This window comes from Periplaneta americana, chromosome 16 (assembly GCF_040183065.1).
Source record: "Periplaneta americana isolate PAMFEO1 chromosome 16, P.americana_PAMFEO1_priV1, whole genome shotgun sequence".
NCBI lineage: Eukaryota > Metazoa > Arthropoda > Insecta > Blattodea > Blattidae > Periplaneta > Periplaneta americana.
Genome location: NC_091132.1, coordinates 162161516 through 162186658, shown reverse-complemented (window position 1 = coordinate 162186658; position 25143 = coordinate 162161516). Strand labels below are relative to the sequence as shown.

The 25143-nt window shown below is 34.4% G+C and overlaps 1 protein-coding gene across 3 annotated transcripts in view; it reads right to left on the bottom strand.

Annotated features, from left to right (window-relative positions):
* Positions 1–25143, bottom strand: part of LOC138691685 (zinc finger protein 596-like) — a 50952-nt gene that overhangs the window by 9775 nt on the left and 16034 nt on the right. The window contains exons 4-5 of one of the 3 annotated variants that reach the window (XM_069813926.1): positions 20939–21021; positions 8782–10002 (exon numbers count right to left, since the gene is read on the bottom strand). In XM_069813926.1, the coding sequence (XP_069670027.1) occupies positions 8973–10002; positions 20939–21021 (1113 nt within the window). In that variant the 3' untranslated portion in view covers positions 8782–8972. Of the gene's footprint in view, positions 1–8781; positions 10003–11315; positions 11466–20938; positions 21022–25143 lie in introns of those variants that run through there. The other 2 variants (XM_069813927.1, XM_069813925.1) reach the window with 2 other exon arrangements.

Below are 25143 nucleotides of genomic sequence, written 5' to 3'. Positions count from 1 at the left end.
CGTTTCCCATTTACTCTATTTCTAGCTACACTAAAAGTGTCCCAATATGCAACATTCAACCCATTATTCTATTTCACCTGTGGCGAGCTTGCAGACAAAATTTGACTGAAATATGAATGCTTTTATACATGGTCATCGTGAAAAGGCAAATAATAAATAGGAAACCGTAGGTTCAATTTCTTTCACTTACCACACAGATAGTAGGAATCAAAATGAAAACGTGTCTCTAGAATTTGCACTTCCCCTTCTATATAATTATCCACTTTCCATGGATGCGAAATCAATCATCCATGTTTGGTAATCATAACTAAGTGTATATCAATATACATACTAGCGGCATTGCACGGCAAAACAGGCTTACGGAGGATCCTTAAAATCGAAAAGGAAATATAAAGTCACACTCAAGTAATAAATACACCGCGAATAACAACTGGCACTATTGACGGATGTAGACCCTTACCTTGAAAAATTATTAAAACGAATCCCCAATTGAAAATGCAAGAGACAAAATTTCAATTCCAGTATGATCAAGTGACCCGTGACCACGGATAGTGGCGTTGCAAATGAGCCACAATCAGAATGTCCAAATGAAAATGTCGAAAGGAAAAATGTTCAAAATGTCAAATGTCTAGACGCAAAAATGTCCAATACAAATATGTCCCAACCAAAAATATCCACTTAAAATGTCCAAATCAAAAATGTCTAAACACAAGAATATCCAACACAAATTTGTCCAAAGCAAAAATTTCAAAAATGTAAAATGACCAGTAAAAACATGTCCAAACGAAAAAAAGTCCGAACTGAAAAATAAATTCCGAAGCATGAAATTAAAAAACGTAACATTTCCATTCTAAAATGTCCAAACCAAAATGATCCAAATAAAGAACCGCGAGGAGTAACTTACAGTATGTTACATACGAACTTTGTTAGCAATCCGGTCCCCTACTTTTTCTAGTGTTTATAAATGATCTTGCCCCCCTAATAAAAGATGTAGGTCATCCCAAATTATTTGCAGATGACACAAGTATAGTGATTACAGCCAATAACTCCAACACATTCCAATCTTCAACAGAGAAAATTCTCTTAAAAATATGTGACTGGTTCTCAATCAATAAATTAGTATTAAATTGTAACAAAACTAACATAATTCAATTTAAATCCTGTCCAAATTCAACGTCGCAAATTTCTAGCGCAATAATTAATAACAGATCCCTATTAGAAACAACAACAACCAAATTTCTTGACTTAAAAATCGATAATGTGTTAAATTGGAAAATCATATTAAAGAAATTACCCCCAAACTAAATTCAGCTTCTTTTCCTATTAGATCTATGCAAAAGATAGTAAATATCAATACTTTAAAAACAATATACTTTGCATACTTCCACTCGGTAATGAGTTTTGGAATAATATTCTGGGAAAATTCCACAGATAGTAATAATTACAAAAAAGAGTAATTAGAATAATAGTAGGTGCCAAATCTAGGGAATCGTGTAGGGCTATTCTAAAAAAACTACAAATAATGCCCATGGCTTGTCAGTATATCTTGTCATTAATAATCTTCCTTGTATGTAATCGTGAAAACTTTGTAACTAATTCAACAGTTCATAGCATAAATACGCGTCAAAAAATGACTTTCACACTCCATCAGCAAGTCTATCGTGCTATCAAAAGGAGTGCGTTATATGGCAGTAAAAATTTTTAATAGGCTCCCTATCGATATAAAAAATGAAACTCAAAACATCAAATTATTTAGGGCCAAATTAAAGAAGTACCTAATTTCTCACGCCATCTATTCTGTAGGTGAATTCATGACATTCAATAACACTACATGAAATTGACACTAAAACTTTGTGTTGTACTAGTAGACTATATTGTAAATCTCGTCTATATATATTTCATCTAGACTGTGACTATAAATTAAGATTTTATAATAGTATTAAGTCTTTTGACTTGTTCCATATTCTAGCTGTAAGCATGTATGAATACTATGGAATGTTAATAAATACAATACAATACAATACAATACAAATGACCTATCAAGAAATGGGGTTATAATAGCAAGTACATAGCAAGAAGGTGCAAATATAATAAAGCGATTTCTAATACAAAAGTATTCAAAAGAAAAATTTACAGTGCACTTCTAAAATACTAACAACAAAAATTCAACACCAGCTGTGAATTGTAATTCCTCAACAATATTTTTAATTTTTAACAGTACCTATTAGTTGAATGTTGACCCTTAACAGAGTCAGATAAGCAGTGGAACATGACTAAAAAGTAATTTCATTTTGTTGAAGTTTTAACCGATAAGCAAAGTACAATAGGTTATGATTGAATGGGAACGTCTATGCTTATCTATTAATATTGTATTGATATATTACAATTTATTGATCATGATCGTTATCTTGTATCTTTTAACATCTGAAGATGGCATATATATGTGCCGAAAACATTCATGATCAATAAATTGTAATATATCAATACAATATTAATAGATAAGCATAGACAGTCCCTTTCAATCATAACCTATGACTCAAAAGGTTGTCTCAAAAAGATCAATCATTACATAGATATTTGTATCCCAAGTAGCCTATTGTCATTATACCAACAAAATTTAATGATGTATGCAAGGAGACTAAGGCACGTTTGCATGAAGGTAACCAGACAGTGTTGTGCGTACAGTTTTGAACGAAATCAAGGGTGAAGAAATTTAATATAGTTTAACGAACCGCAATAAACTGTGAAGAATTGTTAATAGAGCTCATAATTGGCACAGACCAGGTAGACAATATACACTTGCTGCAGGATTTTTGCAACATCCGTTTCAGTTACCCATACTACCAGAATTGAGTAATTCCTAATTTTTTATTTGATTGTATGTAATCCTACCAGAAATTTTATCTTCATTGCAACGGGAAACATTTAAAATTCTTTGCAGAAGTAGGATTATACACCATGTTTACAAATTTCTGGACGATTTCAGAAGGCTATATTTTCACCAATATTGAATATAAATACATGATCTTACCACACAGGGAAGGTAAAAGTTTCATACTAACCTTACATGCACTCGATTTGAGACCCAGTAATTATACGCCAGATGTTCAGGTGGTGATTCCATTTTTTGCTAAACTCTCTCAAACATGTCTTGTGTGATGTTCCTGATTGCTATGTTAATGTGCCTTCTCAATTTGGCGAATATCACTGGAAGTGGAGGTAAGTAAACAATGTCCTTGACGAAACCCCATAAAAAGAAATTGCACACTGTGACATTGGGTGAACGGGATGACCAAGTATAGAATTTGCTGTCTGCACGGCCAGTCCAGACCATCGACCTCATTTCAGCTACTGCCACAAATCACAGACGAGGAGCAGAGGTTCATTTTACAACAATATGGAGCCCCTCTATATTGTCATACGAAGATCCGCATGCACCTATGTCAACACCTACCTGGTCGATGCATTGGTATTATTTTGTTCATGTCGATAGCTATTGTTCCAAATGAAAGAAATGAAACTTTCTAAAAAAAAATACATCCTATAAATTATTAAAATCTATGTATGGAGTACAATTATGAGCCCTGACTTAGACTTCAATTCTGTGAAAACAGCACATCAATATCACTTTTATTTCAGAAATATTTACGGTGAAAATTTTAAATGAGTCACTGTGTATATTGGATTGCAAAATCTTTGAATTATGTCAATTCACTTCCTCCAGAGTTGATTTTTGAAAGTGTCCAATTAAACTTGCCTTGTTAAATGTTCTAGCAGTACTGGTAAAGCAAATTATGTCTCATGGAATAGCCTATCAATGAATATCGTCAAATGCAATTAAAGTCATAATATTACAGTAATAAATTGTAGTTCTTCTGTAAAAAGGTTGACTGCTGTTCCCTTTTGCAGTTTCGGGTGACGTAATTTGCCCATTCCGTGACTACAGAAATACAGTGAAACCTCTGTAAGATGCTCTTCAAGGCATCGCATAAAAATAACGTATTATACGGCACAGCATCTTAGCAAGAGTGGATCATTTTTGGATTTTTTAAATTTTAACACAATGGTACATTACGAATGAGCATAAACATTTGTTGATGAAATTTAAGGATCAAATCATGTAATTTTTACGCAGGATAAAAGGTTATTTTATTTTCTTTCCTTTCAGAAAATGTCAGAACAAATACACTGTCTTATCAATTAAAGTGTCCCTTTATTTCAAAATTCAAAAATTGTTTTCTGTCTTGCACATAATCCAGTACTGTGAATAAACTGCATTTTCCACACGATTTAAATCGGAAGTGACATCAATAATTTGACTGCTACAACATTAATGAATCTACGAATCACAGACACTGCGGCAAGGGCTTTCGTTGTGAGAAGGATTTGTATTGTCTATCGCTTCCATTTCCACTTGGTCTAGTCATCACTGACAATGTGAATTAAAACAGGCAGCAAGAAGCACAGGCTCTGAAAACAGTATTCTTCCAGGTACTCAAAGGTCGCATTCCATTCTATTGTATTTACCAAATAAAGTCTCTTACAAACTCTTGATCATGCGAGCGCTAGTTATAAATGTAGAAGTCCAAGAAAATTTTATCAGTGTCCTTTACAGAACGATATTTTAGAATTTTCAACAGATGAAAGAATGTATTGAAGGGAATGAAGTGCATATTGAGTGATGGTTGTTGGATGATTTTATAGAGGGATATCAAGGGATCGGATGAAAAGTTCTTATAATGCGGGATAGCGTAACAAACGTGCGTGTATTCCTGGGGTTTCACTATTTTTCAATCTGGAATACGGTCTTCCTAAATGCCCCCTTCCTAGTAGTTTGTAATGTAGTGCCGTTCCTCTGGCGTTCTTAGAATATTTTTGTTCCATATAATGACTTAATTTTTTTAAAAGAATATCTGTGCCATGAGGAGTAAAAAAGGTATTTTATTTCCGCAGACCACTTAGTAGTAGTAGTGGAAGTGATGGTAGTGATGATGATAGTAGATTGATATACATCAGCCAAGGACATTCGTGGCACTTAGGGCCCACTTCTTGGTGTACGCTGATCATCACCTGCAATAATCAGTGGTCTAATCTAGGACTGCACGGGTTCGAAGTTCGAAGTGGACGTTTGTCGTAAAAGAAGGCTTCAATGTTTCGAAAGGAATGAGAAAATGCTCATTTCATGATATTCAAAGATGATAAAATGCATTGTGTGTAATGTAAAAACAATTACAAAACATAAAAGCGTATAACGCACAAAGGCACTGCAGAATTCATGCAGAATTGTTGGTCTTGAAAGTGATGTTATATTTTATAGACTTATTTCTCAGGCATTCCATCTTTCCTGTGTTACGTTATACTTATACCTGATTCAATTATTGATTGCGGGATTATATTATACTTCAGATGACTGCAGGAAAGCAAAGTGGTCTATATGGATTGGTAAAAGATTTTAATATTGAATTCGAAGAAAAATAAAATTTCAATCCTGCATTAGATGCAAACTATACATTTCATATGAGATAGCACATTCTTCCTTATGTTTTTCTAATATTCACGCTCCTTTGTACACAGCTTCTCTGTTAATATATTATACCACTGCAAGATCAAATCCATGAGAGCGTCTCACTAAGACACACCACGGCTCGTGAGGAGAGTAGGAGATTTTCATTCGCCCTCTATATTTACCTATGTCCATGGCTGCTGTACACCAATATAGATCAAGTCAACACATATTATTATACTATAAAATTAATACATTACTATTTATTAGGATTTTATACAATGCTGTTTTCCTCAAGCAAACAAACTTGTCAGCCATAAGAAAAAAGATGGAAAATTTAATTCTTTTGTCGCAACTGTTTCCTATCCAACTTATATTCATCCTCTAATCTTTTCAGTCTCTACACCGTCAAACTCCTTCCATTTGTTTTTCAGTTGATCTTCCTTTCCTATGATTCCTTCAAGTTCCAATCATCATATTAATTTTTTGGTATTCTTCCAGCTTCCATCCCTTTTTTCATTTGTAACTTCTACCAGTAATACATCTTTTTTCTACATTAATTCTTTCCCTTTGTATCATATATATAATCTTTTCCGTCTTGCAATTTTCTAGTTCCTCTTCTCTAAAGACCATTTCAGAGGCTCTTAATTTTCCTTCTTGTCCCTACTTATTGCCCTAGTCTCTGCTCTCTACAGCAATCAATATATCTTTATAAATAATTATGTTCCTTTTGGTCAATATGTTGTTGCTCCAGAGTAAAGATTTTAACATCCCAAAAGCTCACTTTCTTTGATATTTCCGCACGTCTACTTCTAATTGTGATTATCTATCTTGTTGCAATACTGCACCCAAATATTTTAAACTTTCAACTTACTTAGCTTTGCATTATGCCCTCCAACTTCGATTCCGTCATTATTTGCAGTCATGTATTCCGTCTTATTTACATTTACTTTTATTTCATAAACAAGAGAGGTTCCAAAATGGAGCCCTGGGGAACCTACACCAAATTTTGTGTTCCTCGAATCTGATTAGATTGTATCAGTACTTAATTTTATTCGTCCATTTGTACCTTTTATCATAATTGGTTACATAGCAATGGTGTACCCGAACATCAAAATATGTAGTTTGTGGTCTAGCAAAAGTATGAACTATAATCAAAAACTTATGATAAATCCATAAAGAATGGTATGTCCCAATCTTTATAAATATGTAGCTTAGTAAATGTAAGGTCTAAGGAATACAAACCTTTTGCTAAATCCTTCAAATTATTATTATTATTATTATTATTATTACTATTATTATCATTATCATTATTATTATTATTACGTGGTTGAAAATATCATGATAAGATATTATCTATTTCATATTCGAGTAAATGTACATGTTTAAATTGCAACTTTGAATGTTTACAGAATATAGTACTACAATGTTGGCACAGTACCGCATTATTGTTATTATTATTATTATTATTATTATTATTATTATTATTATTATTATTATTATTATAAATTTTTGGGATGCTATTGTGCCGTTTATATTTCGGCACATCTTTCTTTTCCTTTCTATTTCTTTTAGATATTTCTATCTTCATATTTTTCTCCGTTAGTTTTAATTATTCTAACTTTTCATAGATGGCTCGTAGTTTTTTCTTTCTGATCTGGTTCTTCTTACTTCTCGTAGATGGCTTTCCTCTCAACTTCCCTTTTTTTTTGCTCTGTTTCTGTTCCTATAACCTATGATGAGTTCAGTCCGAGGGGCCAGTCATTTTTTGATCTGGGGAGCGATGATTATTTTATAATAGCTTGCTGATTGGTCAAGACGATGGCGTGATTTATATTTGGTCTGTGAAGCGAGTTTCATCTCGATTGTAGCGTCAGTCCAGTGGGGGGGCTCACGGAGGTCGGACGCTTGACAGGGTACAAGCTCCTACGTAGGCCGGGTTCGATAAGTCTACCAGAGAATTGCAGAAGGTATTCGGGTGGAATCTAGCGGGGAGTTTTGGGCTGTACTTATTAGTTTGAGTTGCTATCATTTTCCTGACTGATTTGCGCTCAGTCAACTCTGGTGAAATACTGGTCGGTTTTTGTATTTTTGGTGGATCGTTTTTCTAGCTGTGATATAATTAAAAGTCTACCTCTACATACTATCAGTTCAGTGAGTTGGTTTTGGTGTATGTTTAATCTAATTATTGCAGTAGAACGAATTTAAAAGGTTTGGAATCCACGACGAAGGCACCCGTTGTTGTGTGACGTTTGAGGGGTGACCAATCTGTATGTAACGGCTATGTGTGTGCTGAGTGATGGTTATGTCAAGGTTGTTTGACAAGATGGATGCCAGCGTGGGGAAGCAACTACCTATGTAATTAGCGGGATTTGGTCTACGCTACATTGTTCACAAGATATGTTCTGTGCTACGAATTTATTTGCTTGTTCTAATAAATAGTTGTGTTATATATAGTGAGTGTGTGTTATCACTTGACTACCTCGACGCGCAGATTACCATCCTGATCATAACGATTCATGGCAGGGTTATTTTATTATTTGTCTTGTTTTCCAACTAACAAGTTTAGACGATTAGATAAAAAGAGAGAGAGGCCGAGTGCGGTGCACTATTAACATAAAATAAAACAACAGTCTAGAATATACAGTCGCGAAGCTCAGTACGTAGTAAATATGCAAACATCAGACAGTTGCTCACCACTAGGATAGCTAATATCGCCTCATTACAAGCAATGCAAAATAGTACGGTCACAGTCTATTGTGTCTAGCACCCTCAAAACTCAAGCTTCAAGACTATATACAGTAGACTGTGATAAAACTCTTCTGCACAATTCAACATCTGAATTCCACCGCTTCAGACTTTACCTTGATTTTATGCTAGTATCGGCATTCACACGACTTGGGAATGCGCACTGAACAGAGCAGAGGATGACATTCATACTCTGGTGAATAGAGCTTACCCCTAGTAAGCAGACGCATTCAAAGTGGCCGCAACACAAAAATCCTCACTGTAAATGTACCATAGTATGTAAGAGAATATGGCTTTCTAGCTTCTCCCTAAACGTAACACATATTCCACAGATATGTTTTAAAAATTCTTTCGACTGTGTGGGGAAGTTTAGTGTTATGTAGATTTCGGAATAGTCGTATTATATTGTGTATCGTCTGTATATACAGTCTCTACACACATCGCATCTGTATTTCCTTACTTATCCATCTTTATTTAAATGACCCGGTAGCAAAAAAAAAAAAAAAAAAAAAACTTACGACACACACACACACACACATCGCATTTGAATGGCCTTTCGCCTGTGTGCACGCGTGCATGTCTGCGCAATTGTCCCTATTGCGAAAAACACTTCCAACACACATCGCATTTGAATGGCCTCTCGCCAGTACGTACCCGAGCATGCTTGCATAACTTTCCATTTTCCCTAAAACCACTTCCTTCAAATTTCCCACTTAAGTGGTCATTGGCGTGTATGTATGCGAGCATGGGTCCTTAAATTGCCCTTTTCCATGAAACACTTGCCACACACCTCGCACTTGAATGGCCTTTCGCCCGTGTGCACGCGTGCATGTTTACGTAAGTGTCCAGATTGATTGAAACACTTCCCACACACATTGCATTTGAATGGCCTCTCGCCAGAATGTACCCGAGCATGCCTCCGTAACAATCCATTTTCAGAAAAACACTTCCCACATATTTCGCACTTAAATGGCCTATCGCCTGTATGTATGCGTGAATGGGTACTTAAATTGCATTTTTCAGTGAAACACTTCCCACACACATTGCATTTGAATGGCCTCTCGCCAGAATGTACCCGAGCATGTCTGCGTAACCATCCATTTTCCGAAAAACACTTCCCACACATTCCGCACTTAAATGGCCTTTCGCCTGTATGTATGCGTGCATGGGTATTTAAATGGCATTTTTCAGTGAAACGCTTGCCACACACCTTGCAATTGAATGGCCTTTCGTCTGTGTGTATCCATGCATGAATCTTCAAATGTCCCTTCTGAGAGAAACACTTCCCACATACTTCGCATCTGAAAGGCCTTTCGCCACTGTGTATCCGTAAATGTTTCTTTAATACTGCCAATTGTAAGAAAGATTTTCCACACACCTCGCAATTGAATAGTCTCTCCCCGGAATGCATACGTGCATGAATCTTAAAATTCCATGACCTACTAAATGATTTCTCACACACATTGCAATGATACGGCTTCCCTCCAGTGTGAAGGACTGCATGCTTCTTTACGTCACATGATTTTAAAAAATTCTTCCCACAGACATCACACTGGAACGACTTTTTGTCTGTATGTATGTCAAAATGAACATTCACTGTTTGAGCTGTTACAAAAACTTCATTCCATAAATTACATTTGATAGAACTATGATTTATGTTACTGATATTTGAATTGTCACCATTGTGGTCTTCGTCACGATCAACTGTGGCGCAATCTTGTGACACACGCTTCTCAATATTATTCACAATCCTGATATGAAAAGAGAAATAAATTAGAGTGCACAATAATCAATGCAGTGGAGTTCGACTATATTAAGCATAATGTAGTACAATGACATTCTACTATATACAGTCACGAAGCTTGAGTTTTGAGGGTACTAGAAACAATAAACTGTGACGGTATTATTTTGCATGGCCTGTAATGAGGCGATATTAGCGATCCTAGTGGTGAGCAACTATCTAATGTTTGAATACTTACTACGTATTGAGCGTTGCAACTGTATAAAGTAGACTGTGGTATTATCTTGAAAAAAGCAGCTCAAAACAATTCGTAACTACGGCATGTTATTTGGAGATAGTGGCACAAAATGGAAACACCTGCATAAGTTTCATAAAGGAAATATTATTTAGAAAATGCCGGAACTTGGCTCTGTTGGCTATAAAGGGATCCTGCAAATTAATAAAAATCATTATAATAATAGTAAAATTTTTTCTTTTATTATACTTTTGAGGACTTTTTTCCATTGGCGCATATTTTAACTTACTTTATTTGTAATACGCCCAGTGTCTGGTACACCTCAGTTAACTCTCAATTACTTAACTGGTCTTATAAATTTAACTGCAGTGATAACTTTCATGAGTTTCCGGAAAGTAGAATTTAGTTTTATCAGTGCTTGTAACTAACAGTAAAGGTAACTTAAAGTTCAATATCTGTTGTCGTCCATAGACTTGTCCACTAGTATTTCTTTGTGATTTTTTTAGTTATTTATAATTAAATTTGTTTGCAGAAGTTTTCACCATTAATATGGCTGATAGGTACACAGTGAGCTCTGTACAAGTAGGTGCAAGGCTTTTTAAACAAAGAACCATGTGATAAACGATAGTGTACTTGTACACTTCCATCTCAATCATAATATGATTAAAAAAGCAATAATTGTTGGTATTTGGCGTGATGTTCGATGTAAATAATACTATTGAAAAGAGGGCTAGATGTAACTTCTGCTTCCAAACTGCAACTATTTTCAGCTTTGTGGCTATGGCAGCCATTCTGATAAACATGTCAAAATATTTTACATTCGTCCATATGAATGCTTGGATGAATTCTAATCGACTTTTCAGAGTCCGAAACACGATTGGCATTGGTAGAACATCCAAGAATAAAATACTTCTCGACTGACGACATAGAATCTTTAGTTGATGACGAAAATTTAACTTGGGATGTTCGAAATTGTGTTTACAAACACACATTATTATCCTAATATGTCATAGAAAGTAAGACATTAACCTTAAGTTAAGTAAATACAACGCCAAATTTTAAAAACTATACAGATAATATAATAAAACAATTTATTGTGATCTATATTATTTAATATCGGTTATTATAGTTTACAAAACAATAATGCAGTAACGTCGCATGTCGATATTTGTTCGAATCAGTACTAACAGCCAGGTAACTACACGCCGAAGCACAGTTACCAGTTGAAGCACAGATAACTGTAAAGATGACAATAACTGTTGTTTCATTTTAAACAATTAAGCACGTTAAATCATACATAACTCTGTATGTACAGGTAACTGTCTTTTCAGAAACTGGGAATTAGAGCCTTTTTTACCAAAATGATACTAATCCAAAATTAACTATTTGTAATTTAACTTAAATACAGATATTAAATGGTGTTTCATTTGTTTGCATTTCCCCAAACTAATACACATTTTAAATAAAATTAATTATACACCTTTTAACACAGTATCACTCCGAAATTTGTATTATCCTATATTTTGCGTGTTAAATATTACAGTACCTGGTAAACTAGTTTCAACCTGTTATTGCCCATCTTCAGAACTGTTTCCTGCTGGACTTGGCGCCTTTGGTGATTGTTTTCTGTGAGGGTGTGTTTGTATAATGTAATGTAGAGTCAAAGAGTGTGTGTTCTGAAATTGAGTTGTGTGTTGATAATTTCATTTGGCTGTGTTTTTGTTTGTCTGTATATTTGAATTTTCTTCTATTGTGTTTAGTTTCTGGCATTTGGTTGAAATGGTAGAATTTCCATGTCTGTGATTATGTCTCTGTGTGTGTGGTTAGCATTTGGGATGTGTTCTGCATATGTGGAAGTGTTTTGCAGTTTTGTTATGGCTGTGATGTGTTCCTTGTAACGTGTTTGAAATTATCAGCCTGTCTGTCCTATGTACAAGTTGTTGCAGGTGTTACATTTGCGTTTGTGTAAGCCTGTGTAGTTGTATTTGTTTGTTTGTGTGTTGAGATGTTTATGTAGTGTTATTTGATCTGTATGCGATGTTGTACTTTAATTTCTGGAATGAGCCTCCAATGTTGTGTTTTTGTTTTCGTATGTTAGTGTGGTGTATTTTTTGTGGTCTTGTGTTTGTGGTTTATTCCTAAGTTTTTGTGATTAGTAATTAATTCAATTCTCAATTAAGTCATCATGGCCTTCGGAATTATAGCAATATCATAATTCCGAAGGCCATGCGCCCTGTTATTGAAAGCAGTGACCTATATATATATATATATATATATATATATATATATATATATATATATATTCGTCATGAACAGAGCTAACCTCAAAACATAATAAAATAATCGAAAAGAAAAACACGGATGGGTGCACTTCACAAGAAAAGAAGAAAGGTTAGAAATAAGTACAAGGGTATTGCAATGCAAGAAAACCTCATTCCAAAGTCTTCAGCAATATTTAAGGCAAAATCGGAATAATATCAAAATAGAAGGAATGAAATATCATGCAACAAGCAAAATTGGAATACTTGATCGATTTGCGCTATTCCAACGCCTTCAAACGTAATACCACAGTCTACTATATACAGTCACGAAGCTTGAGATTTGAGGGTGCTAGAAACAATAGACTGTGACGGTTCTATTTTGCATTGCCTGTAATGAGGCGATATTAGCGATCCTAGTGGTGAGCAACTATCTAATGTTTGCATATTTACAACGTATTGAGCTTCGGGACTGCATATACTAGACTGTGGTAAAACTATATTAAAAGCCTGGTTATGAACTAAACCGGAAGCAACGTTCTGTTGCTTCCTTATAAGCTCTGTTACCACAGAGTGGCGCGAGATTCAAAGCGTATTCAGCATTTGTCACTGATATCTTTAAAATAATTACTGTATATAGTTCTCGATAACACTATCAACAATATTAGTAATTAAAATTACTGTTCTTAAGAAAGCACGAGCTAATGACGCTGGTACGAAATGCGACTCGTAATGCACGTGGTACTGCAAATGGGCTGGGAAGTTTGGCTACACTGTCTACGTGATTCCGTTGCCAGATTTTCGTTTGCAGACGACATTTGCATGTGAGGTCCAATGAAAAGTTCCGTACTCCTTTCCCCCCTCTAACACCCCACACTCAACGTGTCATCGCTGCAGAAGTTATCCGCACTTTCCTCTCTCCCTGCCAACTACTTCCTGTTTAGTCGGTTCATAACCTGGCTTTTAGTGTAGGCCTTCATGATAAATATGTTATTCATATTACTACAGTTGCAGTATTTTAGACCAGGGGTTCCCAACCGGTGTGGTGCGCAGCCCCATGAAGTATATCGCGAAATTTTGAAATTGAAAAATAAATTTAATTCCATCCAGAAAGTCTCTTCATAACGCATTTTTTTATTTATAAGGAAACCTTTGATATGGTACATTTTATTTTGAGACAGATTTTACCAATGAAACTGAACACTTACAACAATGCTCAGTTTAATTTTTCTGCCTGGCGATAATTCAATGTAAGTGAACAGTGCAAAAATGCTTAGTAATTCCTTTACTCTTCCCACTTAGTAATAAACAGATATCAGAATCGTAAGAATATTTTCAACAGTGTCAGTATATACGTGTGAGCGGGTCATAGTGGGATTATTTTATCAAAAGTGCTTTTTTCACAATTCATCATGGACCAATTTTTATTTCGAAAAACACAATCTCAATCAAGTTCTGGGTTAGATGACAGTAGCGCTCATTCAAATAATGTGAACGAAAATTCCCTTCAGGGTTCACAAAAAACAACTACGTTTCGTAAATATATTGATGAATATTTGCAATTTGGTTTTACATGGCGTGGCGATGAATATAAACAAAATCTCGAGTGTATTATATGAGGACATGTTTTGTCAAATCAGTCGATGGTGCCGAATAAATTTAAAAAAATTTATAACTGCCGTTTTGAAAGTCATAATTGTGTTAATTAGCATTTTGTACCACGAAAATAGTGAAGTCTAAACAAAGGAACAGAGTGTTGTACCTTGAGGATGATTTACTTGTAGCTCTGTCAACCATAAAGCCACATATAGGGAAAACTCTATGCAATGCACCAAGCGCAGACTTCACATTAATTTAAATTAGTGAGTTTTCAATAAAAATATTAAAAATCATTTATCGAACATTCAGTATAAGTAGCTTGGGATTCTTGACACATAATTATATTATTTTTCTAATGACAAATGCCGTTCCAGTTGCTGCTTTTTTTTGTGTAATATTCGACTACTTGTTAACATCGACCTATCTACAAAACTGGATGTCTGACATTACAAAGAAGTTATTAGTAGCGTTTTCCTTCTGGCGGAACGCGTTTGAACGGCCTTCTGGCACCTTTTTCTAGCATTTATCATCCTGAAACCGAAATATGCGTGAATAACTATGTTATTAATGTAATTTTTCTTTGAATTCCGCTTAGATTTTGAAAGTCTTAGTTGGACGAAAAGGAGTTTCAAAAAACAAAATTCCAGTGCAGTGAACAGTAATCATCTCTCTGATCGCTACAAAATATTCTATATAGTATTTCACCATCTTTTTTCTCCAGAATAAAAGCAATGGCTGTTATTATTGTTATTATTATTATTATTATTATTATTATTTACATACTTACTGGCATTTAAGGAACCCGGAGATTCATTGCCACCAGCATATAAGCCCGACATAGGTCCCTATCCTGAGCAAGATCAATCCAATATCTATCAATATATCTCACCTCCCTCAAATCTATTTTAATATTATATTCCCATCTACGTCTCGGCCTCCGCAAAGGTCTTTTTCGCTTCGGCCTCACAACTAACACTCTATATGCATTTCTGGATTCGCCCATACGTGCTACATGCCCTGCCCATCTCAAACGCCTGGATTTAATGTTCCTAATTATGTTAAGTGAATAATAATATGCGTGGAGTTCTGTATTGTATAACTTTCTCAATTCTCCTGTAACTTCAACCCTCTTAGGCCCAAATATTTCCCTAAGCAACTTATTCTCAAACATCCGCAACCTATGTTCCTCTCTCAAAGTGAGATTCCAAGTTTCACAACCATACAGAACAATCGGTAATATAATTGTTTTATAAATTTTAACTTTCAGATTTTTTGACAGCAGACTGAATGACAAAAGCTTCTCAACCGAATAATAACAGGCATTTCTCATATTAATCAGTGTTTAATTTGCTCCCGAGTATCAATTATATTTGCTACTGTTGCTCCCAGGTATTTGAATTTTTCCACCTCTTCAAAGGATAAATTTCCAATTTTTTTATTTGCATTTCGTACAATATTCTCGTCATGAGAATAACAAAATAATTCAATAACAATATCATATAAAACTTTTCTCTTAACCGAGTCGTATGCCTTTTTTGAGATTTATGAATAACTGATGCACTGTATCCTTATACTCCCAATTTTTTCTCCAATATCTGTCGAATACAAAATATCTTCTCAAAATAATATTGGACAAAATTTTGTATGACGTCAACAAAAGTGATATTCCTCGAAAGTTACTATAGTTAGTCTTGTCCCCCTTCTTAAAGATAGGTACGATTATGGACACCTTCCACTGCTCTGGTACAATTTCCTTTTCCCATATAGCAAGTACAAGCTTATACATTTTGTTAGATAATGCGCTTCCACCCTCTTGTTTTAATTCTGCTGGAGACATAATTTTTAGATTTTTCTATCGCAATTTCGACTTCAGAAGGTGTGGGTTCGGGTATAAATGGCTCAGCAGTTTTTATTTCAATTTCGTTCCGATCATTTCTATTTGGCCTATGTATATTTAGAAGTTGCCCAAAATGGATTTTCCATCTGTTCAGTAATGAATGAGAGTCTGCAAGCAAGTCACAATTCTCATCCTTGATCATGTTTATCTTCGCCTGATATCCATTCTTGAATTCCTTTATGCCCTTATATAAATCTCTAATGTATTTATTTTTACTATTTGTTTCTAACTCATTCAGTTCTTCCTTCAAGTAATCTCTCTTTTTATTCCTAAGTGTACGATTTGCTTCCTGTCTTTTATTATTATTATTATTATTATTATTATTATTATTATTATTATTATTATTGTTATTAAAAACAAATAAGTGTGTTGCGATACAGTGAACATTCAGTAGGGTGTGTCGTCAGTCAAAAAAGTTGGGAGCCACTGTTTTAGACAACCAAAGATGGATTAAGTTTCAATAATTGTATAATTTAAATAAAATTATGAAGTGCCGTGCTTAACTATCAGTTATAAATTCTAAATCATGTTCTGCAGTATTCAAAATATAGAATGCTTATGTGTTGCTTAGACTAAACAGCCTTTGAAAATATTTTCCGTACAATGCATTAAAATAATCTTCTCCTTTGGAAATTATCCTCGGCCATCGTCAGAAATCTTTGTTTTCAAATAAATAAAGCCCATCTTTCTAATCACAATGATGAAAATTCCTGTCGTTAATACAGGATTAGTTATTTAAATGACCAAATATTGACCAATTAACTTAGATGTAGTTTAATGATAGCTTAAATCTCAATTTGTGTTGGTGAATTTCAATTTCTGTTTAAGTGTCGATTAGAAAGACTTGAAGTGACAAAGTTAAATAAGCCTGGCCAAATCGGCTCATAGTTTAGTATTTACAAGAGGAATTGATTATATACACGTATATATTTACAGGCTGAACTATAAGTAATGGCATTAATTTAGACTTATTGAGATATTTCAAACAAAGTTTAACACAATTTTGCTCGTTTTTGCCTCCTTAGGAGACTACAAATAGACGAAATATTTCAAAGTATGTTTTTGGGAAAGCCATTGATTTAATTCCGAAAATGCTCATTCTATTTAGGAGAACAGTGTATTATGTAAATAAAATACAACAAGAATTTTATTTTTGTCCTCAAAATGTGCAGAAATTTGATCCAAGAAATTGAAATTTAGAATTGTAAAATTTCTTCACAGAACTAACAGTTACATTTGTATCAAAACAACCACATGGCAACATCGAATAATAACAATAATAATAATAATAATAATAATAATAATAATAATAATAATGCTAATAATAATAATAATAATAATAATAATAATAATAATAATGGTAATGGTAATAGTAATAATAATAATAATAATAATACTTACTTACAAATGGCTTTTAAGGAACCCGAAGGTTCATTGCCGCCCTCACATAAGCCCGCCATCCGTCCCTATCCTGTGCAAGATTAATCCAGTCTCTATCATCATATCCCACCTCCCTCAATTCCATTTTAATATTATCCTCCCACCTACGTCTCGAGTCCACACCTGTGGAGTAACGGTCAGCGCGTCTGGCCGCGAAACCAGGTGGCCCGGGTTCGAATCCCTGTCGGGGCAAGTGACCTGGTTGAGGTTTTTTCCGGGGTTTTCCCTCAACCTAATACGAGCAAATGCTGGGTAACTTTCGGTGCTGGACCCCGGACTCATTTCACCGGCATTATCACCTTCATTTCATTCATACGCTAAATAACCTAGATGTTGATACAGCGTCGTAAAATAACCCAATAAAATAAAAATAAAAATCTACGTCTCGGCCTCCCCAAAGGTCTTTTTCCCTCCGGTCTCCCAGCTAACACTCTATATGCGTTTCTGGATTTGCCCATACGTGCTACATGCCACTAGTTACGTTCCAAGTGCCAAATCTCAAAACCTTATTGTAGGGATTCGTAAAAAGTTGTTTTTTTATGGTGATGGGTTGTTAGCCCTTCACCCAACCACCAAGCTGGAGCACTAATAATAATAATAATAATAATAATAATAATAATAATAATAATAACAATTATAATTTATTTATTTATTTATTTAATTATTTATTTAGCATTTTAACGTGCACAACAACAGCACAAGGCCAATTACAGTTTAAAAAAAGATACAAAACAAAACAGAGGAAATGATGATGAGAATGACAGAAATGGCAGTGAGATGGAATACAATCAATATAATAGTCATCAATAATCTTTGACCAAATGCAACAAAATAAATAGCAATATCTAACAATAAATAACAAGTAAGGATATATCATGATAAACTCAAAAGGTGTATAATACACATTAAATGGATCCAAGCTTAATCCATGCAAATTAGCATATTTTATACATCTGCAGACCGGAGAGAGAGATTTTGAATTTCTATTATAAAAATGTTATGAAATCTTAAACCCTTAGCAGGAATACGAAGACTGATATTGCTTATGAAGGATTCACAATCAATATCACCCTTAATGACTTTACAAAAAAATAAATAATCAAGATCTTGACGTCTGGCAAATAAACTGCAGCAGTTAAAATATTTACAGTTAATCTCACATTTATAGTCATCGGAATTTGGTAAAAATATATATGAACACAAGGAAATAAATTTTCTTTGACTACTCTCCAACTCAGTGGAAGTAATGGAGTTCCATACAACAGATGCATATTCAAGCTTGGATCTAACCATTGTATAGTATAAAATTAAGAGACACATCGGAATAGAAAAAGAATAAGTTATACATCTAATTAGACCAAGCATTCTTAATGAATGGTATAAATATATTGCACATGATGATGGAAATATAATTTTGAATCAAGTATGACACCAAGATCTCTAATACTATTTTTCTTAGTAATTATGACATTACTAAGAGAATAGTTAAAATTTAAGGAAGTAGTTTTCCGTGAGAAGGAAATCACAAAAGTTTTGGATAGATTAATTTTCATTCCACTTTCAACAGACCATCGCGAAATTGAATTAATGTCATTTTGTAGAATTTGACAATCAGCCAAACTATTAATTTTACGAAAGATTTTGAGATCATCCGCAAATAAAAGACAGCTAGAACTTATTGTTTTATTTATAATAACAATAATAATAATAATAATAATAATAATAATAATAATAATAATAATGTTTAGGTTTCATTTCTCTCCAATGTGGAAAAGAATTTGAATCTGTTATGTATTTCCTACATCTCTGGCTTTATAAATGGAAATGTACTCATCATGAGTGAACTGCAGGCATTCCATATACAGTCGCCTACATTACGCTAGATTAAATCCATACCTATACTGTTCAATTTTCAATGCGTGTATGCATGCAATCTGGTGAGAATACTAAAAAAATCGAATTGAAAACCCATGTTCAATTAAGTTGCACGAAGATTTTGTCTAAATGGTGTGCCGTGTTAAACGCCATCTTCACTACCTAGATATATTAATTAATAGGTATGGAGTAGAAGCATTTACTTCCACAGCACATCCAAGGATATGCTTCAAAGATCATGGAACAATATCAATAACAAATAGCTATTTAAGATGAAGATGCTTGCATTCATAATATGATAACCTGAAGCGGACACAATGCTACACTGCAGCGAAGTACGAAGGGGGAGATGAACAGATGCAACCAAGCAATGGTTGTAAAAATATATGTACCAGGTGAATAAAAAGTCGTCGGAACTTTTACGCACTCGAATTGCACAGAACAAAAAATAGTCAACTAGCTCGACTCATAGGGATTGCAGCTGCAGTAGAAATGTTACCAATCAAAGTAATGCCATATGATCCTACACGTTGAGAAATCATGGTTCCCACAGGACAGCAGAATAATAAGGCAGCAGATACAGTACAACCCCGATAAGATGCTGTTCAAGGGACCGGGTGTAAACCAAGTATTAACCGGGACGGAGTATTGGCGGGTATAATAATTATGACTTATATACAGTATCTATTAGCATTTTTCTTTATTGAAATACATGATTAATGAAAGGTAATATAGTATTACTCCATTATGTAATTACTGTACTGTACGTCAAAGACATTTACGATATATATTGTACTTAATTCTTTCGGAAAAAAAGTAATTTATAGTTGTTTGCCGTGTGCGTGTTCTCCAAGTCCTCACATTTACCACACTTCAGTTTCCTGCGGTTATATCCTCCCGACAACGTCGTAACTGTAGTGATAGAGTCGCGATTTTTTATTACCATTCTTAATATCGATGATGGGATTCCTAATGAATCAGAGAGTTGTTTCTGAGGAAGAGTACTGTTCTCATCGTACTTTCGTAAGATTTCCAATTTTTCCGACAGAGAAAGCGCTTTTCGTTTAACACTCATTGTAATCACATTCCCAGACACTTCAATACACTAAAGGACAACAAACTGCCCATCAGAAATTTCCAGAATTTTATTACGGCCGAGTGAGGAATGCTGTTTGAGAGAGATGGTTAGCAAGAGGGTGAGGTATTGTAACTGTGTGTAGGCTTTAAGCACGCAGGTAAAGAGTCGAATAAGAGAGCGTAACAAGAAGTTTGAAGGTTTAAATGTGCAGGTAAAGGGTCGAATACCAAAACTTTTCAGGTTAATGGCACCTGTGAGTTCAGTGACCAAGATGTTTCATTGCTGTTACAGTACATTGCTGAAAATTACATAAAAAATATTCCACAAAAACAGCGTATTATGCAGGACTTGAGCGCAACAAACGGGGTATTTTATAAAGGCGTTAAATATGAAATGTGCAGGGACCGGACAAAAAAGCGTATTACACGGGATAGCGAAATAAGCGGGCGTGTCTTATGGAGGTTTTACTGTATTATTAATTTAAGCCTTATAAAATTTATGTCAGACTTCATTAAATGAAGTTGTCAAAGACTGAAAGAAGCATAACCAGCACAATTCACTCACCTCTCAGGGAACACTTCATCCTCCTTTGAAGAGATTTCAGCTTTGAGTTCTTGCTGAACTCTGTCAACATCGAACAAATCTTCCTGGAAAAGTAAGTAAATAATGACGAGAAATTTAGATAATTATTTGAACCAAATTTTCAAACTTGCAAATTTGTGCATGAGATCTGTACAGGTCCACAAAAATACGTAGACACAAATTGCTTGTTCTTTTCACATAAGAAGTGTAAAATAAAGGCTTTGCTTCCAAACATGCAAATTGCACTTATTCAATTTTACTATAACATAATAAGTAACACAGATCGATCCAGCTGCTTGAAAAGATTCTTAACTTGAAATAGATTGAAGCATGGAACCTGGAATTTTTTCGTCTTTGTGAAGAATTGTAAGATATTTGAAGATACTGAATCCATGGCAGATAAAAAGATACGGCAGAAAAAAATCTAGTAAATACTATAAATGCTGATATTATAACTGTAAATCCAGGAGGTTATAAAAAGATCCGGAATATGGACCATACAGCATACAGTAACGACAAATGCATGAATGGAAAATTCGGTCTGTTTATACAAGACCTGTAGCATTTGTTAACTGATGTCAATCAAGATGAAATCTTGCCACGGAGGCAATGGAGTGGAGATAGTGGAGGGACAAAAATTTCCCTCAAATTGTCGAAGAACCAGAGAATCAGTTGTCACTGTTATCAGCATTTAAAAGATACGTTGGATAAAGAAGAAACAATATGAATATTTTCATTCCTGAGAAAAGAAGGTTAAAGAAAATGAGGTCGTTATGCAGGTTGATTTTGCGAAGAACTTTTCCCTAATAACGAAAGATGAAATTCAGGCAGCTCATTGAAGACATAAACAGGTAACCTTATTTACATGTAGTGTGTGGCATGATCAGAAAGCATCATCTAATGAAAAGACAATAAACTTTATCGAACGATGGAAGATGGCACTATTTGTTAATACACATAACAATTTTATTAAAATTTTGGATCCTCGTGAAATTCAAATGAAAGGAAACCGTATTTTTTACCAGTTTTGTGACAAAATCAAGTAATTGTTCAGATCAGGTGAAATCAATATCTTTCTTTCAATTATTTAGTTTTATGTTAGGAAATGACATTTATTGTGTTGAAGGTAAGACAGGAAATTTCAATTGGTAATAACCAAGATATTTCTGAATATACTTACATCAATGTTGGCCACATAAACATAATATAATAATTATTTATTGGTTATTCAGAATGGTTGGAGTCATTTAGAGAGAATCTATGTACCATACATACAACATGAAATACGAAAAAGATTTCACTTTATTGCGACTTGAAATAGCGAGATTCATCATATTCAGAATATCCAAATATATTTCTTTGATTTTAGTTCCGACATCAGTATTTTTTATCCTTATTATTTTCATTTATCAAAGAAATTTCAAGCTAGCTATTACTTTCCTTGTGTTAGCAAGCTGTGGTTTTTCAATAAGTGAACACAAACTGCGTAAGACTTGATTTTTTTTTTACTCCTAACATATACAGCAAAATGCCTCGTAACAAGGACACATATAACAACCGATAGCAAAACAACGGCACTTTTGGCGGGGCAAAAAAGAAAAAAAGTTTAAATCTGCCAAATTGCCACAGTGTGGGCCGTCAGTTTTGCCACATTAGAAAGTTCGCACGGACTTTAATTTTCAGTGAATATTGGAACCTAAAATTGTTGTATTATTTGTACTCTGTGATGTGTTTTAACAAAGAAAATTCACGAAGTTTTTATGTTTATTTAGTGTTGCAACATTAGAAAAGTCTATAGACCTAGTCAACAAAACAAAACAACAACACATACCACACAGTGCAACACTAGCATCTTTCGATATCACTAACTTATACACTAAAATACCAATACAAGACACATTCCAGATACCAAAACAAATGCTCATAGACAACAACACACCACAAGAACACATCCAAGAAATCATCCAAATCACAGCCATCATAACAAAGCAAAACTATTTCACACACAACAACAAATACTACACCCAAACAGAAGGATTGCCAATGGGATCACCCATATCTAGCATAGTAGCAGAGATATTTTTACACAACATAGAACAAACATATACTCAACAATGAACACAACAATATGTAGACAACATAATATACTGGCACAGATACGTAGACGACATACTCATACTATGCAAAGGAAACAAAAGACAAATACACAAACTACACCAATACATAAACAAATTACACCCAAAACTTCAATACACATTAGAACTTGAAAACAATAACTCCATAAATTTCCTAGACATCACCATAACAAAAATTGACAACAAACACACTTTCAAAACATACATAAAACCAACCACCACCACACATACACAACACATCTAACTACCCCATACAACACAAACATGCTGCATTCAGGACAATGGTACACAGATTACTCAACATACCCATGAACCAACAACATTACAATGAAGAAGTGAACACAATCAAATACATAGCACAAGAAAACGGTTACAATCCAAACATAATAGACAACATCATAAGAAAGACAAAACAAAAACTTAACAAAATCAAAAAACATGCAAAACACAACACAAACACAACAACACAAGAAATACATCAAACTAACATATGAAAACAAAAGCACACATAAGATCGCATCTTCATTCAGAAAGCAGAAATACAACATAGCATACAGAAGAGAAAACACACTACAAAGACATCTCTACACACAAAAAACACAAACAAATAAATACGACCACACAGGTGTATACATACTCACATGTAATAGTTGAACAAGTTCTACATAGGACAGACAGGCAGATCATTCCAAACACGCTACAAAGAACATATTAAAGCAATAACCAGAGGACACAATACATCTACTTACGCCGATCACATAACCAATGCCAGCCATACATCCAATAACATAAATGCGGACATGGAAATCCTACACATACAACCCAAGAACCAAAAACTCAACACACTAGAACAATACGAAATATACAAACACACTAAAACACACCCCGATCAAATTCTCAACACACAGATCAATTTCAGTACACACACACTATTTGCCTCCACTTTTCAACACCTTTCAACAATCAAACGCACCCACATAACAGGCAGAGAATTTCGAGATAACGCCGAGATCTAGTAGGCTCTGAGGATGGTGTGATGAAGCACCGAAACAGCTGTAAGCCGCACAAACTTACATAAATAACACGAGTAAGTCCGCTAATTAATCAATTACATATATTCAAGTGTTGAAAGTAGTGTACGCAAGATTCAAAATGGATAAAATTGTGTATTATGTGTGTTGGGTAATGTGTTGTAATAAAGTAAATCCACACAGTTTTTATGTTTAGTTAGTTGTGTTCGGGCCGTCAGTGTTGCCACATTAGAAGTTGGCACGAACTTTCATTTTCAGTGAATATTCGAACCAACGGTTTAGTGTATCATATTGTTGTGTGATGTGCTTTAATAAGGAAAATCCACAGTTTTTTTTATGTTTATTCAGTTGTGAGCAAGTGATAGAGAAATAAGCTTCATATGGCTGCAGTTTCAATATTTGCTATAATGAAATACGATTTGTTTTTTCTATGTACGAGGGTTATAGGCCTAATCAATCATCCAGCAAACTCACGTATCCAGAACTTGCCTTGTCGTTTAGGTGCCAGTCAAAAAGGATTCTCCTGTATTTTAATTGCTTTTCCAACATTCTTCCACTATTTATTTCAATAGGTACATACTCGTCACACCCGTGACATTACATTGTCACATAAGTGACCCATGACAGTGGAAGTTATGTTATGATTTTGAACACTTTTGTTTAATATTTTCAAGTATCAATCAATGAATCAATCAACCAATTTAGGGTATTTCAAATCATAAGAGGTTTTTAGCCTCATTCACGATATATCGCCATTCGTCTCTGTTCTCTGCATCTTCTTGTCGTTCTCCCCTGTAGAAAGATTTTCATATACTTGGTCCTGTCAACGGAGACGAGGTCTACCAAGAGGTCTCTTACATCTTGGAGAATAGTCGAAAGCTTTTCGTAGAAGAGAGACTTCATCACGCTGTAGAATCTGTCCAAGCCAACGTAGTATTAAGGCAATTATGTCTGGATCTTTATAAATATCGCTTAGTTCCCTGTTGTTCAAAATTCTCTCTTGAATGGGACCAAAAATCTT